The sequence below is a fragment of the Simochromis diagramma genome, unplaced genomic scaffold (genome assembly GCF_900408965.1).
Source record: "Simochromis diagramma unplaced genomic scaffold, fSimDia1.1 OVJJ01000514.1, whole genome shotgun sequence".
Classification (NCBI taxonomy): domain Eukaryota; kingdom Metazoa; phylum Chordata; class Actinopteri; order Cichliformes; family Cichlidae; genus Simochromis; species Simochromis diagramma.
The window spans coordinates 461,885-480,400 of NW_024387346.1; the positions used below are offsets into that span (position 1 = coordinate 461,885).

Sequence of the window (18,516 nt, forward strand, 5' to 3'; positions counted from 1 at the left end):
AACTCTGAATTATGCCACATTCAGAAGTTTGCAGACGACACAGCCATCATGGGGTGTATCTGGGATGACCAGGAAGAGGAGTACAGAAGTCTGGTGAGGAACTTTGTCACATGGAGTCACACAAACCACCTGCAACTCAACACTTCAAAGACCAAGGAACTGGTTGTGGATTTCGGGAGGTCCAGACCAGGTCCACTGCCAGTTCAGATAGAGGGAGAGGAGGTGGAGGTGGTCAACACATACAAGTACCTCGGGCTGTGGGTGGACAACAAACTGGACTGGTCATGCAACACGCAGAACCTGTATAAAAAAGGCCAAAGCCGACTGTACTTCCTCAGGAGGCTGAGGTCTTTTAACATCTGCAGGAAGCTCCTGAGGATGTTTTACCAGTCAGTGGTCGCAGGAGTCCTTTTCTATGGCGTGGTGTGCTGGGGGAGCAGCACAGCAAAGAGGGACTCATCCAGACTGGAGAAACTAATCAGGAAGGCTGGCTCTGTGGTCGGCATGAAGCTGGACACTCTGGTGACAGTGGCAGAGAAGAGGACCTTAAAGAAACTGATGGACATTATGAACAATGCCGGGCATCCTCTGCACACGGCCGTAAACAATCAGAGGAGCCTATTCAGCGACAGGCTGCTTCTCCCAAAGTCAAAAACCAACAGACTTAAAAACTCCTTTGTCCCACACGCCATCAGACTGTTTAACTCCTCACTGGAGGGGAGAGGGAGGAGAAACAGGGGGACAAGGGAGGGCGGGAACAACTGAGTTGTAGGGGCTTTTCTACACGGTGCAATATTTGCAATATTTGTTTTGTTTTTGTCTCTTTCTTATATTTGACTGTGCAATAATCACTGTGCAATATACTCACTCAAATGAGCAATCCTATTTATCCATATTGTATATTCTGTATCTAGATATGTGTATATGTGTATATATGGTGTATTTATGCTTATATCCTTACTCTCATTCCCCTTAATGTATCTGTAACATGCAACTTCTTTCGGTGCTTTGCTACTGGAAACTGAATTTCCCGGAGGTACCCACCCGAGGGATTAATAAAGTTTCATCCCATCTCTCTCTCATCATCCTGGTCTCAAAGAAGTCCACCATTGCAGGGTTAATTGAGTACAGGCCTGTTGTGGTCATGAAGTCCTTTGAAGGACTGGTGTTGAAACAGGACATCACAGACCCCCTGCTGGACCCCCTACAGTTTGCCCCCTACATCCTGCACCACCTTGATCAACCTGGGATGTACGCCAGGATACTGTTCGTGGACTTGAGCTTGGCCTTCAACACTGTAATCCTAGACATCCTCCACCGAAAGTTCAACCAGCTTACTGTGCCCGCCTCCAGCTGTCAGTAGATCCCAGCTTCCTGACGGACAGGCAGCAACAAGTGGCCATCAGCACTAGCCTCCCCCAGGGGTTTGTGTCCTCCCCGCCGTTCTTCTTCTCTTACACTAACGACTGTACCTTAGGAGAATAATCTGTGAAACACCTGAAGTTTGCGGATGACACCAAGGTCATTGGTCTGATCCAGAACAATGACGAGTACGCGTACAGATGGGAGATGGACCACTTGGTCCACTGATGCAGTCAGAACCACCTAGAGCGGAATTTGTTAAAGACGGTGGAAATGACATTGGACTATCAGAGAAATCCCCCCACCCTCTCCCCCTCACATTCCTAAACAACACATGCCCCCAATGTGGCTCACTTCAGATTCCTATGATGTAACTTTTCACGCAATCTGAAATGGTCCACCTTATGGACTCTACAGAAGGAGGCCCAGCAGAGGTTGTATTTCTTGTGGCAACTCAGGAAACCTGCCAAAGGAATTGCTGGTGCCATGATCCACTCTGTTCTCTGCACATCAATCACTCTGTGGTTTGGTTCAGCCACAAAGCAATACAGGGCCAGATTTCAACGGTCAATCTGGTCTGCAGAGAGGATCACCAGTGCTGATCTTCCCTCCATCCATGACATGCACAGGTCCTGGGTTAGGAAACGGGTAGAAAACATCTCTGCAGACCCCTCACATCCTGGACAATGACTGTACAAACTGCAGGCACTACAGAGCGCTGTTTACTCAAACCGGCAAAGAGAGACTTTATTCCCCCTGTCTGTCACTCTGTTGAACACTGTAAAATAACCCACTGTTGTATCATTTAAGTCATATGCACATTGCACTACCCAGATTTACACTTTTTCCTTAACAATTATTTTTTGCATGAAGAGAACAGTGTGAAGTGGAGTGAAATTCCTTGTTTGTGTGCACAAACTTGGCTAAATACAGATGATTCTGATAGCGGGATATAACATCTGTCTTACAGATGTTTAGGTTTCAGTCATATTTTTCTTTCTTTCTTAATTTTTTTCAAGGCAAAATGCAGTCGATTTGCTCGGTGGCAGTACACAAACTAGGGGTTGAGTTTCATGTTTCCCTGGCTAAACCAATCAGAGATTAAAGGAAACATCGCGATATTTGCTTTGTAGCCCGCCGACCTGAGGTGGCAAAAGCGATATCTCGCGCTACCTCAACCTTCGGTGTCTCATTCCACCACGGTCAAGCCTACCGGGAGGGGGTTTTTGCTGAACAGCTCCGCAACGATCATTTCAATCGGAAACTTGATCAGCATTTATATTTATAACAAATAACGTCTTTTTATTTATTTAAAGTAAATATAATCTTCAAGGGAACTTTATAGATAACTGTCGATTCAAGTTCGTAATTTGTACAGAAAAAAAAGCTTTAACGTTACGGGAATAGCCGGCTGTGCTAACAAAGAAAATCCTTTCTCTTCAGAAATAATCCCCCACTACTCTCTTTAGTTATGAGTCATGTGGTCGTTGATAATCCACACGGTCTAGATCAGCAGGTAAGAAACTATTTTGTTCTTCTGTTGTTCTCCTAGAAATTTTGGAATTTTCCATTACGCACATGTAGTTTCGAGGAGAAATTGAGCGCTTCGTTAGCCCACTTCCTAGCCTGGTGCTAGGCTAACGCTGCGGCTGCTAAAATGGAGGTGACGACGTTTGTGATGGCGACGCTTGCCGATGCGTTGTGATGGCTAATTGGCACTAACAAGCTCGGACACTTCAAGTTTTTACCTTAAAATACGACAAGCTGTCGCCCCAAGCCATGTTAAGTACAGCAAGTGAACAGACTCTGGTGAAAACGTACTGTAACCAATGGAAATATACAGGGTTGGCTAACATTTACCACCCGGCCGGTATCCAACCGCGTTAGCCCGGCTAGAGTGAGGCCTTCTGAACCTGAAACGTGGCGCAGGAAAAAATGTTGGCACAGTTTTTCAGCGACAGTTATTTCTGAAATGTAATCCTCTAAATTTTTTAAGTCGCTTGGAATATATATTTAGGAGTCGAAATTGAGCGAAATTAAGAGGGCATATTTTTATTTCCGGTATATATAGTTTTATTTTTACTGTTAGGCCTAACTTCAATGATCGTAAATTCTAACCTCGGTTATTTAGAAATCCACTTGAAGCTGTCCCGCTTCAAAAAAGCGGCTAACCAGTGTTTCCGGTCAAGTAATGGTTTTCAAATATAGCAGTTGTGTGTTCTAGTTCGTTTTTTACCTTTCTTTATGTTTATTTTTTCTTTGTAATTTATAGCTTGCTGCCCTAGACTTGAACTCGGCTGACGGACAAGGTGGAGGAACTGGCAGTAAGTAATAAAGCAGATTTTACTTGTCAGTGGTAAATGTAAATCGATAACGCTGCTTTATCAGCGTAAGCCTTGTGTAACGTTGTTTAAAGTGTGGTACAACTTTCATGGAATTCTTTGGCACTCGAGACAAAGGGGGGGAAAAAAACTTGTTCATAATAAAACTTTTTAAAACCTGCTTGGTGGATTAAGCCCTAAGCATTATTTAAATCTACAGTTGTACCCATAATCACTAATATTGCCAGATTTCATACATTTTGGTAAACTTTTTTTTCCCCCCCCTCTATCCAGGACGTTACATTCCACCTCACTTGAGGAACAAAGATGCTCCCAAAAATGGTAAGTTTAACACTTACCTGCCGATCTGCTGTTAGCCCATCAACACCAGTTTGTCTTTTTTGTTGATGATAAATGCCCATCAGAGCATGGTAAAAGCAAGCACAATTGAGGGGGGAAAATGAGGCTCTAAGAAGATGCATCTTATAATCTCGACTAAAACATTCGTACCAAAAAATTGGTAGTTGTGCAGTGTTTGCAGCATTTTAGAGCATACAAAATGAGGGAACATTTGTCCTAGGCAGAGATTGAGGACAACGTAATGTCAATTGGGCTTTCTGCATCTTTGCATGAGAACTTATTTTGGCACTGCAAAAGTAGGGCAAGTGGTATTGTATTACAGCTCTGGCTTTGTATTTTCACCCTAGACTGCTCATAAGTAGGAGAATATGACAATTTTCAAAAGTTTTGATTTGGTTCGAGTAATTTCATGCGCAATTTTTCTGACTCGTATTCTTTGGTTGGTACAGTGTATCGCATGTGAACAAAGAGGAGTGCTAGCTATTGGCTGCTCTGATAAAGGGGAATGTGGAGGGAGGGTGGGTTTGTGTGTGTGGGGGTGTTTTATTGATTTATTTTAAAAAAAAAAAAAACTGAGGTAATATTTTGGTTTTGTAGCCAGGGTGAGGTGGCTGAGGAGGTTTTTTTTATTTTATTTTTTATATATATTATTATAATTTCCTTCTGTACATATTTGCTCTGCTAAAGGCCTTAAATCCACATACGTCATGCCTGGCATAGTAAGTCAAAAACTGACATTAAAACTTTAAAAAAGGGCAACATTTGGAATCATACTCCTGTGTCATTGCACACTTGACGTTTTTTCTCGTTGTACTGTTTTCTTATTCCACAGCAGGAAATGCTTATTCCGCTGGTAGACAGTGCGGTTATTCAGTGGCACCAGTAAATTTCTGTAAGTCCCTTCTGTCTGCTTTTGCTGAGGGCAACTTGCATTTTTTTTTAAAGATGCATGAAATAGCCATTTTTTTTTGTACACACCAGCAAAGCCAGTGTGAAGGGAGGGTCAGGTTAGATCCATACACTCCACTTAGGGCTGTTCGATATAACGATATATATCTGATGACGATATAAAAAACGTCTATAGTTTCATTTTACGCTATCGTTTGTTTCGTGGTGTCGCAAAATAAACTGTTTACGGCAATATTTTTTCATCGTTTTGATGGTCACTGTAGTGACTGTATTAACTTCTTAAAGTTCTCTCTTTCTCTTATGTTTAATATAACCACACTACAGACTGACAAGCGCCTGTTATTATGCATTGTGGTTAGCAACAACGACGGTAAAACATCGCGTGTCCGCTTGTTTATGTTCCACATAAACCTTTCACAATAAAGCTCAAGCTCCTGTTGAGACTTTTCAAAAATAAACTGAATCACGTGAAAGAGCAGATTATTTACGGATGAGAAGTAAAAAAGAGCCGCCAGGTGCTAATAGATAAACCTTAGCCTCAAACGTTAGAACAGGCTTTTCCCCGCAGCACGCCGTGTAATAAATACTCACAAAGAAAACGGCGGCCGTTACAACTTATGTCTAAAAATGTATAGTTTCATACATCGGTTAAAACACTCGACTCCAGCTACATGATGCGCAGCTGGAAACACTTCCCGCAAGTCGAGATTCACAGAATTTACAGAAAATGTTACATTTTTGTGATTTATATCGTTATCGGGACGACGGAATTTTTATATCGGGATATGAGATTTTGGTCATATCACACAGCCCTAACTCCACTGTAAAAGTATAATGAGTTCATGTTTAATTGATGTGCTTCTCTATGCTGGAATGCTTGCAGTTGAAATTGGTTGGAGTTTTGAGGGGGGGGGGGAGAGGAATCTAAGCATCACCCTGTTGGTTCGTTGCTTTTCTTCACTGTAGTTAGTTAAAATATATTAGATTTATTAGAACTATATTCCCACTGTATAATAAAGCCAATATTTTACCTGCTGTGTGCCCCAAGTTTCTTCTAAGCCGTGCCCCCAACCATGGCAGGCAGTGTGTCAGCAAAGACACAGAAATAACTATACTTCAGGATGGGATGACTGTCAGACTGGTAACTATAAGCGTGAAGTCAAGCCCAACACTCATACTGCATGAGCCAGTACTCATGAGTCTTTTTATAGCCTGCTTCCCCTACCTTTGCTCAGGTTACCCAAGACTGGCCTCTCAAGAGCTTGCCTTTTACCATGCCTACAGTGGGGATTGGCGAAACCAATGTGGTATACTTTGACCTCTACCTGCATGCCATGCAGAGTTTCTTAGTGTATATAGCTTAGTCAGTGTGCCCTTGCTTTGTTGTGGTCACTTGGAGGAAAAAAGCAGCACAAATCTGGGCCTAACACTGCATTTTTTTCAAAGCTTGCAAACAGAGTTGCTGATGATGCATTTTTATTTTATTTTTTTAAGTGCATTGCATCACTAGTGTGGCTGTTTTACTAATAACAAGACGATATCAACTTTTGTGTTGTCCAGTCATATATACGTTACACCATGTTAGCCTCAGTCATTAAGTCAAAGTAGGACTTTTGTGGTCAAGTTATTTGAACACTGAGGTATTATTGGGATTCACAATATTTATTAGCTGGAGCCTCTCAGTTGCAGTTCTGGGTTCTTTTTTTGACTTCACAGCTTTTTATCTGCTTACATTTTATGTTTTTAAAAGGATTGGCCATTGAATACAGCACTGATTAACCTGGTTGCACGCACACTTGTGTTCCAGCTGATAACCTCAGGTGATTTCCTTGGTTATTTTACGTGGTGTAAAGTCAGTGTCCAGTGCAATCTGCAGTTGACCGTTAGAACAGAAATCTGCATACAAACACCTCCTTGGCACATGATTGAATCATGATCTGTGTGTGTGTGTGTGTGTGTGTTTGTCTTAAACTCATGTTTTGTAAGTAGACTGATTACCAGTTGTCCTTCGTGGCCTTTTTTTGTTTTTCATTTAAATGAAAATAGTTGACTGGGGGCATCATTGTTTGGCTTTTTAGAGTCTATTTAATCTCTCCAGTTGGTAATGGAGCAGAATTAATTCTTCATAGCCTGGACAGCATGGCAGCCAAACTTCCATTCAGTGTAAATCTGTGTTCTATAAACAAAAAGAAATCTGTGAGCATGTGGTCTACAAGCATCTCCAGAACATGCCATACATTTGCTGTTGAATGTTTTTTTTTTTTTTTTTTTCTTTGTGGCATGATCAAAATGGGGCAGAAGGACACATAGACTGTGCTGTTTTCTGTAAGTTGTCCAGAATCACCAGATGAATTATAACTCGTACTTGTATGGTAAAACCTTATACCTTTGTGTGTATTGTATGCTTTAATGACAGCCAAGTATTCAGTCATGGATGTTTAACTTTTTGTAATCCTTAGTTATGTTTTGTGGATTCCCTTTTTCTTAAAGTGCTGTGTTCAGTTTTATGGGAAACATTGGCTGGGGATTTTGACTTGAATTTTAAATAGTTTGAATAACATACTCTAGTTGTAGCTTGCATTGTTTGCGTAAGTATTTATGGATGAATTTGTGAATTTTCTCTTTGGTTTATGTAGGTTATTGGTTTGAAGTCCACTGGACTCTGTCTTAGAACCGTGGCTCAGGGGGTTGGAAATCGCATCTGTAACCGGAAGGTCGCCGGTTCGATCCCCGGGCTCTCTGTCCTGGTCGTTGTGTCCTTGGGCAAGACACTTTACCCTACTTGCCTACTGGTGTTGGCCAGAGGGGCCGATGGCGCGATATGGCAGCCTCGCTTCTGTCAGTCTGCCCCAGGGCAGCTGTGGCTACAACTGTAGCTTGCCTCCACCAGTGTATGAATGTGAGAGTGAATGAATAGTGGTATTGTAAAGCGCTTTGGGTGCCTTGAAAAGCGCTATATAAATCCAATCCATTATTATTATTATTATTATTATCAGGTTCTAACATTGCTGCACTCTGTGCTTTACCACATGTATTTTTGGGTCTGATGCCACTCTGAGTCACTAAAATCTCTCAAATCCTGGACCCTGCAATACAAAGCTACAACATACCTGGAATATCTGTTATTTGGCTTCAATATCTCTAACATCAGCAAACGGGCTAAGTAGTGGTTAGATGGTTAACAATTCAGTAAATCAACTCCGTGCTCATTATTCTAGCTATGCACAAGTTTACACATGACAAGTTGAACTTGTGGCAATGGAAGCATCTGGTCAACATTTGCAGGTCTGTATGCAGCAGAAGATCAGATGTGAAAGGAAATTACAAGGGTAATATTTGATACGTTTTTGTTCTTTCAGCTGCAGCCTAGAGGTGCCTTTTGGTACAGAATTCAAACGTAGGCTGAGTCTGCTTGCAAAGTTGATATGTCGGCAAATACAAAGATCATATATTAATGTTTGAAATAATTTTGTGTGTGTGTGTGTGGTGGGGTTGGGGGGTCTTGGGTCAAAAAATTGAGTAATCTATTTATCAGTACAAAGATTTTCAGTGCTTTAAATGGACAAAAGGATTATGTTTAGTTCAGAACAGGCGGGGTTACCATGGTGATGTACCCTTGTAAGAAGTGAAGAGCCAAAGTAATACTCAAAACCCAGATAAAATCAAGATAAGTCTTGCTTCATAGTACAAGTGTTACGTGCAATGTGTCATACTCAATTTAAAATTGGCTTATGTATGTTAAAGTCAAGTCGGAACATGTTTTTGTAAATATGCAAGATTAAAGTTTGCAGAGTTGGTTGTCTGTCTAAAATGTACGTTAAAATGGCAAATATTCAGCTTGTGTAAAAAAAAAAAAAAAAAAAAAAAAAAAATTATATTTTTTGTTCTGTTGACAAAATATTTTTTTCTCTTTAGTGACTCAGATCTGTATCAAGACAGAATTTACTGGTTCACTCCCCACAGACAGATTGGCCAGTGCTTGTGAATCTTTGGGGTTGTTTGTATGTGTTTAAATCTGCCGCAGTGGTGGAAATGAAAAGCCCCAGGGCAGGTTTAATTAGACCTTTAGGCTGAACGTTTTTGTTTGTTTGTTTTCCCTCCCCTAAAGCCAAACTACTTGAAGAATAGGTCTTTGTGGTTGGTCTGCCCCTTGATACTGCTGTGGCATAGATTGATCTTTTCAGCATGCCTCAGTATGGCAGCACTAACTACCATTGTCCCCCTCCACCAGCCTCATCCTCAGCCCACACTGGTAACAGTGTGGCCACCGATGGGAATGATGACACAGCCAGTGTCCAAAGCTGGGCAGATCGTTGTGGTAAATGTCCCATATAGGAAGAAACGAGGTTCAGCTGGTCTTTGTAGAACAACTTGTGTGTAACCAAATAAAATAAGGGCAACACCTCAGTAGTCACTACTTTTAAACTTTTTTTTTTTTAATTTAATGTAAACACCATTGACTTGTCCACAGCTATTCCTTTGTACAGATCAAGTACATGGTTATGCAACTTAGATAATATGAATATGTGACACTAATGGTGGTGATGCTTTACTTGAGACATGAGTCCCAGGTTTTAGTGTAATTGAGTTGCTTGTATCCACTGTCAGTAATTCAGATTAAAAATAGGTCAACTAGTAATGAGAGGCTCATGGATAGACATCACTGAGCGCAGACGTGTGTACTGGCTTACTGACACAAATAAGTAACATGCCGCTTTCTGCTTTTCCTAACAACTCTTATTTAATATATTTTTATTTATTTTTTCAATTTTTCTTTTTCCGCCCAATAAAGATTCACCTGGATGGGATTCCGGACGCACCAATGGCTTTGTGAATGGTTACCACGACAACCGCACAAACGGGGGCTTTGGAGGGCGTGGACCCCCTCGCAATGATAGAGGTGGGCGTGGTGCCTACCGTGGTAACAGGGGTGGAGGTTCGTTTAATCAGCCATTGCAAAATGCAGGTGGGAAAAACCTGTTGTCCTTAAAAATGTCCAGCTGTAGCCCTAGTCGTAGTGTAGTTTTTCCATTGTAAAGTCTACCCTCCCCCACCCCTTATCTTTAATACAGTATATTTACTCTGTATAAACTGGAAGTTGTTATTTGCAATATTAACTTTGCACTTTGTTAGAGTAACTAGATTTTTAACATTTAATGGTATTTTTGCTTTAGGGGAAACACAAGTGTGTTCTGCTGTTGGTAAGAAGGGTGTCGGTTGTAACCGCTCTTTTGCCCGCTCCAAAAAAGGTACAAATATTGCCACTGACCAATATATTTTTATTACAGGGTTTGGCAATTACGAAAACAAAGAAGCTGGCTGGGGAGGACCTCCCAGGGATGCGGCCTACAACAGCTTTGGGGGACGTTCTGATAGGTCCAAGTCTGCCTTCTTCAACGACCGCGGGGCAGGCTCAAGAGGAAGGTGGGTGTCATTGCGTTCAGTAATGTACTGTTTATAATTTTGGTATTTTAACATGTCCTGAGAGCAAAGTCTTGTATTGCCTGATAGTATTTGCATTTGTTCATTTTTATGTGAAATTGTTTCTCCATCTGGTAATTAACCCAACCAGTCTGGCTTCACTGATTGTTTAAACCAATTAGTGAAGCGTTGACCTCACTAATTGGTTTACTGTTAGAACAGCAGAGAGATTAGCAGAAATGTTTTTGATTGTACCATACAATCCCAGCGTGGCTATTATTGCAGAGAGTATGGAAAAATAGTGCTGAGAGTTTGGAAAAAGAACTGTCGGTTATAGCTTGTTTTTATCTAATTTCAAAGTCGCGTGACAATTTAGTTCATTTAAATAACCTTTGTGTGCACAGATACGAGCGTGGAGGTTTTGCTGGTGGAGGAAATAGCCGCTGGGCAGAGGAGTCCAGAGATGATGACTGGTCCAAGCCCACTGCTCCTAATGAGCGTCTGGAACAGTAAGACAGATTCCGTTCACCTATAGCAAACTAACAGCCGTGGTTATCCAAAACCTAAACTTTTCTGTATTGTCTTCTAGCGAGCTTTTCTCTGGAAGCAACACCGGCATAAACTTTGAGAAATATGATGATATTCCAGTGGAAGCTACTGGAAGCAGTTGCCCACCCCACATTGAAAGCGTAAGTGATTTAGTTTCATAGTTTTGTTTAAAAAAAATAAATAAATAAAAATGGCTTGTTTATATGTTTATATATGGCATACTTTATTCTTTTGTAGTTCCATGATGTGGAAATGGGCGAGATTATCATGGGGAACATTAACCTGAGTCGCTACACTCGCCCCACCCCTGTCCAGAAGTATGCTATCCCAATCATCAAGTCCAAGAGAGACCTGATGGCCTGTGCCCAGACTGGTTAGTATCTCTACATATTCTGCGTTCACTTGACTACCAGCGAAAACTGGTAACCATGAACTTTGTTTCTGTTGTAATATTTAAATAACCCTAGAGAGGGCTTGTTTTTTGTGTCCGTAGTTTGATGTTAGTACGCCAAAATAACACTGTATGACCCTTGCTGTGTTTCAGGCTCTGGTAAGACTGCTGCTTTCTTACTGCCAGTGTTGAGTCAGATCTACACGGAAGGGCCAGGAGACGCTCTGCAGGCTGCCAAGAACAGTGGACAGGTACTATGGACAGAAACGGCACAATAACTGAACGAAACAAACATCTGGCTTTTTCTCATAAACATGTTTTGTCTTCTCAGGAGAATGGAAGGTATGGACGCCGTAAGCAGTACCCAATCTCCCTTGTCCTGGCTCCCACCAGAGAACTCGCATTGCAGATCTATGATGAGGCGAGGAAGGTGAGCTAGAAACATCTGGCATCATCTTGGTCTGCCAAAATATTGACTCGCCAAGCTGAATTGTTTCCTTCCTCCTTTAGTTTGCCTACCGCTCAAGGGTGCGTCCCTGCGTTGTGTACGGTGGTGCTGATATTGGCCAGCAGATCAGGGACTTGGAGAGAGGCTGTCACCTGCTGGTGGCCACACCTGGACGTCTGGTCGACATGATGGAGCGGGGCAAGATCGGGCTGGATTACTGCCAGTGAGTATTACACAGAACAATTTTGGGTTTCATGGGAAGAAATGTTGCTTTAATGGAAATGTCTGACTCCCTTATTTATAATTGCTAATTATTAAATGTACTCACAGCTACCTGGTTGTGGATGAGGCTGATCGCATGTTGGACATGGGTTTTGAGCCACAGATCAGACGTATTGTGGAACAAGACACAATGCCACCAAAAGGCATCCGCCGGACTATGATGTTCAGTGCTACCTTTCCCAAAGAGATCCAGGTACGTTGGCCTGCTGGCCGGTATACAAAACCATATTTCATATATGTGCAATATAAATATTTGCATACTCATATTTGAACTTGCTTATTGTAGATCCTGGCTCGTGACTTCCTGGAGGACTACATTTTCCTTGCCGTGGGGCGTGTTGGTTCCACTTCAGAAAACATCACCCAAAAGGTGGTCTGGGTAGAGGAGACAGACAAGAGGTCCTTCCTCCTTGATTTGCTCAATGCCACTGGTGAGATTGCACATGCACTTCTTTTATTTTTATTTTTTTCCCCCTCCCATAAAGGGCTTTGGGCTCTAACCCTTCATCCTGTTTGTCTGCCCCATACCGAGCTAATATTGACTTTGCTACATTTCTAACAATCTGTCATTATATCAAAAAGTGAAATGTAAAAATGATCTGATGCAATTTGGTGAGCAGGCACTAAAACCACTTGAACGTGTTTTTAAGGGGTTAGCTTCTCACAATGATCTAAAGCTGTTGTAGCCTTGCGTTTACTGGCCGGTTTGGTTTTATCTTAGTTATTCCCAGTGAGGTTCAGGAAAATGTGACAGAAGCCCCAGAGAAAACGGGTAAGTGTTAACATACCATAACTTTACTTTGACACGCAAGAAACATCACATCCCACAGTTCATCCCGTTCCCTCTGCTCTGCTGCAGCTGACATGCTACCTCAGTTTAGTTTTGTTTTTGTCTTTCAAATTTCATTTCCAATAAGTGGTAACACTTGCCAAGCAGTGCATAGGCTGATTTAAAACTCCCCTGTGAAATGTTAGACAGTGTAGTGTTTTAGTGTGTGTTTAGTTTTGGAACTAAGGTCAGCTGGCTCTTTCTGAAAGTCGGAAGGCTGTGACAAATTTAATGGCGCTGATCTGTGAAGTCAGTGAACAGTGTGTCTGTTAATCTTGGTTAGAGCTCCTAAGTGGCTATAATAGATGACAGTGAATAGGACCAGGTTAGGGTTTAATGGTGAATGAGCCATCACTCTATTATGTCTAGGCACCAAAGCAACATGCCACCTCCATGGTGACTTAATGCTACCACCAAATGGTGAACATGGTACCACGTTAACCATTCAGTTGGATTTGGCTGATCTGTTTTATTTGAAGGTACTTGCAAGTTTTGAGGAATGTTGTTTGTTGTTGGCAAAACTATTGCAGGGTTAGCTGTGAATAATGCAAAACGTGGAATGGCCTGTCTTACCCCAATACCTCTGTCATGTTGATTATCTTGAGCTTTTATTCTGATGGCCATTAATGCCCAATATCTGATGCCAAATATATAAACAAATTACTCCAGATGTAGTAATTTTTTTTTAAAGTCATTGAAATAATTATTCAGAGAAACCAAAGCCATTGTTATCAATTAATGGTTGTCAGTAAATTTAAAGCTTTTTTTTTTTTTTTTTTTTTTTTTAAATGCACCACTTGTCTCCATTTCTAAGTTGTCATTTTGGTATTTGATTGTTTTCTTTTCTTTCTTTTTTTTTTTTTTTTTTTTTTTTTTTTTTTTTTTGTGCGTCATGGTCTTGCAACTGCCAGCTGTTTCTGATAGTGTTTTGAAGTTTTGCGTTTTTTTTTTTTTTTGTTTGTTTGTTTTTTTGTTTTTGTTTTTTTTTTTTAAATTTTCAAATTCATGTGTAGCTTTGCATAAAGTAATTATTATTTTTCTCTTATGCTTTTTGTCCTGCTCCTCTTTTTTTGTCTTCTTAATTTCTTGCTGCTCAGGTAAAGACTCCCTGACTCTGGTGTTTGTGGAAACAAAGAAAGGAGCCGATGCACTGGAGGACTTCCTTTACCGCGAGGGTTATGCATGCACCAGCATCCACGGAGATCGATCCCAGAGAGACAGAGAGGAGGCTCTGCATCAGTTCCGGTCTGGACGCTGCCCCATCCTGGTGGCTACAGCTGTAAGTATTCTGACAAGTTCTTAATCTTCAAGGTTGGGGAGGGAACTGTGGCACACACTGAACCAACAAACTTTGCTACTAATGGCCAATAAGAATGTGAAATATAACATGTGGCATTTTTACAGATGCTTAATGTTAAACTTTTTTTTTTTCCATTGTCCTTTGCAGGTGGCTGCTAGAGGTCTGGACATCAGCAATGTGAAGCACGTTATCAACTTTGATTTGCCCAGTGACATTGAAGAATACGTTCACCGTATCGGCCGTACGGGACGTGTGGGCAACCTCGGTATGAACTGATTTTTAAAGAATATTTGCTCCTTGTTGGTGTACAGTCTTTTGACTGTGTAATCTGACCTTTTTGTGCAGGTCTGGCCACGTCGTTCTTTAACGACAAAAACAGCAACATAACCAAAGATTTGCTGGACATTCTGGTTGAGGCCAAGCAGGAGGTTCCCTCCTGGCTTGAGAGCCTGGCCTATGAGCACCAGCACAAGAGCAACAATCGTGGGCGCTCTAAGAGGTAACATGGCAACAACAAATGCTGTCTTATTTATCTTAGTTCTGTGCTGCAAAATGTAACGCGTTTCCTGACCCGTACTGTAAATTAATTGAGTTATCTGAGCACTATACTTGTTAAGGTGTCGGGGTTTTTTTGTGGGTGGGAGGGTTGTTTTATTGTTTTGGGGTTTTTTTGTTTTTTGTTTTTTATGTAATGCCTAACCTGTAACACTTAACCAATTGTTTTGGTTTTGTTCAGGTTCTCTGGTGGTTTCGGAGCTCGAGATTACCGTCAGACGTCTGGCTCTGGAAGTTTCAGTAACAACCGTTCAGGGCGCAGCGCTGGAGGCCATGGAGGAAACCGTGGCTTTGGTGGAGGTAAGCAAACTATTCGTGCAGCTTTTTTAACTGTTATGAAAACTATGGGAGAATGTGATTTGAGAATGAGGTGATGTCTGATGTGAAATTCATAATATAGGTTAATTTACTAACAAGTTTGAATTTGAACTCAAGGTCAGATGTCAGCTCTGAAAATCGCCTAGGTTTTTTAGATTTTGGAGGCTGAGGAGTTAACACTGGATACATCCAGTGTTTTTGAAACCAGACATGAGTGTGGAGCAGATGGCCTGTGTCTGGCATGTTTATCCTCCCTCTTGACTGTAACTGTGCTCATCATTTTCAAAGTAGCTTAGTCTTCTTTATGAAAAAACAGTGTTTTGAGGTCAAATGTTTTCTAGAGAAGAGAATTACTTACACATGCAAACCTTGTTATTTGGAACTGTTTAATGTGGGCACCTGGTGGGGATTTGGTTATTGAGCATGCATCAAGGAATTGCAGCATCCACGTACAGATGTCTAAAAAGTTGGACATCTGGGCGTAGCGTTTTCAGGTAAGTAAATCACCAAAAGTTGATTCTGTTTATCTGGATGTAGCGTTTTGTGGGAGAAACGTTTTGTCACTCATCCAAGTGACTTCTAGCTCCGAAACCACCAGAGAAGTCTTCAGTCTGGAAACTGAAGAAGTCACTTGGACGAGTGACAAAACGTTTCTCCCACAAATGAATAGAATCAGCTTTTGGAGATCCAAGTGACTTCTTCAGTCGATAAAGAAGGATCGGCGACGAAACCTTTCTCCCACTGAAAATGTTCCATCCAGATGAACAGAATTTTGGGGGAAGTTAGTTAATAATAACTTGATGTTTGATCAATTTCTTCTAAATGCGTGTAAACAAAAACCTCACTCTGCCATCAATTAATGTTTAGTTGGTATCCTTCACAGGTGGATTTGGTGGGAACTTCTACGGCAGCGACAGCTACGGAGGAAATTACAGCCACTCGGGTAGCGTGGATTGGTGGGGAAACTAGTCACCATAGGAATAGGTTGCCATGCCAACCCAATGGAAACCACATGTTGACTTAAGCCAGACCATTAAAAAAAAAGAAAAAAACCTTCCCTGTGTAGCTTCACTGACACACAGTACATTACCAACCCTGGTTCTCTGCCATTCGCTTCTCGAAAAGGAAGTGCAGCACGAAGCAACGGAGCGTCACCAGCACGTGCAGCACGCCGGAGACCGCAGAGATTTCGCACACCTCAGAGTGAGCATGGATGCTGACATGCATTGTCCGACAGCAACCTCGGACGTTCGTCGTTAAAAGTATTTTTGTTTTGTTTTTGGGTTTTTGTTTTTGTTTTTTTGTGGGGGGGAAACCCAACCGAGTAGCCTGAGGATCATTTGTATGTTAATGTACTGTGCCTTTTGAATTTAAACAGGAAATCTATGTTTTCATTTCACCAGATGAACCTGGCCAAGAGCTAAAATTTGTTTTACTATGACTTTGTTTGGTGAAAAATATTAAAGGGTAAAATAAGCTTGGATTTGATCAAACCTTGGCAAACACTGGGGTGTTGTGGCTCTCAGAGTCATGACTCCATTTGAACTTCAAATTTATTACAGGAACATCATGTAGCCTTTTCTATACTCAAACAGCTAATGGAGCCATTACTATATCTAATACAAACTGGGCCACTCTGTGAGGTGACCGTATTTTAATCGTAAGAGACAAAGTTACATTTGTGTTCTTCTTTTTTGCTCACTCTATCCTGGACAGGCTCCTTTTTTACGGAAATGGTAGTCTTTGAAATAGCCATTCCTATCGTAATCTTAAGAAACACAGAAGTCATTAAGCTCAGTGCCAACAATTGCTGAGGTTGATACAAGAATAATAAATGCTGGAACTTGTTACTCCATGCTTTTCAATTGACTTGACAGTGTTACGGCAGCTAGTATGTTACCAAGTGCTAGCTACATTAAGTGGGCGGTGTTTTTTGTTCCTTTTTTGCGTGAGACCTTTTTGATGCAGGTGCATGAAAAGTTAAAAAACTGAGTCAGTTTTTGCTTAGTTTTCTTGTTTGTTTGTTTTTTTTGTTTTTGAATAGTTTCTCTACAAATGTGTAACAAGACAAAAATGCCTGCCATCTTGAAAGTGAAGTTCAAAATGGCTGCATAAAGGACCACAGCATCGGGGGGGCATAGCGCAGTGTTAGTGTTTACCTGAATTGACCTGCAATCACGAGGCCCACACGGTATTCTACGCTTGCAAGTGTTTTGTTTTTTGGTCAAGGAGAAAGGACACGTGAACTGAGTCGCAGGCTTAACTTAATTACAAACGTTTTCTCTTTTTCAAGCTGCGTTGGAGGCATGGTTCATCTTAAGGAGACAGGCATTTGAATAATCACTGAGGTTTTTCAATTAAACAGCAAGGAACAGATGCAGGTTAGAGGAACACTCCAACCACTGGGGTTAGGGCTTTAGGGTGGGGGGGGGGGGGTGTAGGCGATGGGCGCAGCTTTCAGTGCACCGCCATTGTCAGTGGCTTTGGTTTCCATCGCTGCGTATTGTAACTGTGGATGTGGCCAAAGACTGGGGGGGTTGGGAGGGGTGGTGTCTACTTCCTTTAAGAAATATTTAAGTACTGTCAGGTCTTCTGGGAGTTCATCTGCTCAGAACTGTATAAAAATGATAAAGACAAAAAAAATCTGTGGCTTCGTGAAGCCAGAGCAGGCTTCTCCTCTTAAAGAGGAGCAGCCGTGGAGAGGAGGGGAAGACGCGCATGGGGCGTTTCACCTCAAAATGCTCCCAGTTTTCTCATCGGGTTTGTTGTGCCTTGAACTTTTTTTATTTAAGAAATCAAAATAAAAGTGGATGCACTGACAGTGTTGAGAACTTGAGATTGAATGGTGCTACTTGATTTAGGTGTGTAGGCCCTCGTATGTTGTGCCCATCGAGTTTTACGAAAGTTGTTTTATTGCACATCTAGAGTTTTATATAGATGTCTTGGATATGTGTCCTTAAGCTTCCAAATATTGTGTGAGGAGACAGAGGAGGAGAAAAATAACGCAGCTTGTTTACAAAGGGGAAGGGTTCTCAATGTTAAAAACCAGGATTTATTTGGGACCAGGGGATTTAGCAGTCGGGGGAATTTAGCCATTTGCACAGATTTCTAGATTCTACTTTTGCTGCTAGTTTTGTGTAATTTATTAAGCATTTTTGACAAATATTTATTTTTGTAAGCCTCAGAGTGATTCTTTGAAAGTTTCAGAAACTTGACCAAAAGACAGTTCAAAAAAAACACTGGCACTTGAATGTTGAATGTCACCTGTATGCGTGAAATTTATATATTTCGGGGTAGTGTGAGCTTTTTAATGTCGAAGATACATTGGACTCAGTAAATAATATCCACAGCTGTTTCAGGGCCTCCTCAGGGCCAGTCATCTCTATTAGATAATACTAATTGGTCAACGAAATTTGAAACAGAATCTTAACAAACATGCCAAGGTTTGGAATAATGCTGTCTAAAAAGCAA

General features: G+C 41.4%; 1 protein-coding gene across 8 annotated transcripts; it reads left to right on the plus strand.

The window, feature by feature from the left end:
• The first annotated feature begins 2,540 nt into the window (after positions 1-2,540).
• Positions 2,541-16,139, plus strand: ddx3xa (DEAD-box helicase 3 X-linked a). 8 transcript variants are annotated; one of them, XM_040006721.1, is made up of 22 exons: positions 2,541-2,878; positions 3,635-3,686; positions 3,978-4,025; positions 4,876-4,935; positions 6,001-6,093; positions 6,188-6,259; positions 9,745-9,918; positions 10,241-10,376; positions 10,778-10,882; positions 10,963-11,062; positions 11,160-11,295; positions 11,467-11,564; positions 11,645-11,743; positions 11,824-11,984; positions 12,092-12,236; positions 12,330-12,474; positions 12,765-12,815; positions 13,970-14,151; positions 14,320-14,437; positions 14,518-14,671; positions 14,909-15,027; positions 15,929-16,139. In XM_040006721.1, exons 1-22 carry the CDS (start codon positions 2,834-2,836, stop codon positions 16,012-16,014), a joined length of 2,379 nt encoding a protein of 792 aa, XP_039862655.1. In that variant the 5' UTR covers positions 2,541-2,833; the 3' UTR covers positions 16,015-16,139. The 8 variants fall into 8 exon arrangements, with proteins under 8 accessions (XP_039862655.1, XP_039862657.1, XP_039862656.1 ...); XM_040006723.1 differs by having other exon boundaries at positions 9,745-9,852; XM_040006722.1 differs by lacking the exon at positions 12,765-12,815 and having other exon boundaries at positions 2,542-2,878.
• The last annotated feature ends 2,377 nt before the right edge of the window (positions 16,140-18,516 follow it).

Coding starts and splice junctions, on each gene's coding strand:
- ddx3xa (XM_040006721.1), top strand. CDS start 2,834: ATGAGTCATGTGGTCGTTGATAATCCACACGGTCTAGATCAGCAG. Junction 11,063..11,159: donor GCCCACCCCACATTGAAAGC/GTAAGTGATTTA, acceptor ATTCTTTTGTAG/TTCCATGATGTGGAAATGGG. Junction 11,565..11,644: donor CTGCCAAGAACAGTGGACAG/GTACTATGGACA, acceptor TTGTCTTCTCAG/GAGAATGGAAGGTATGGACG.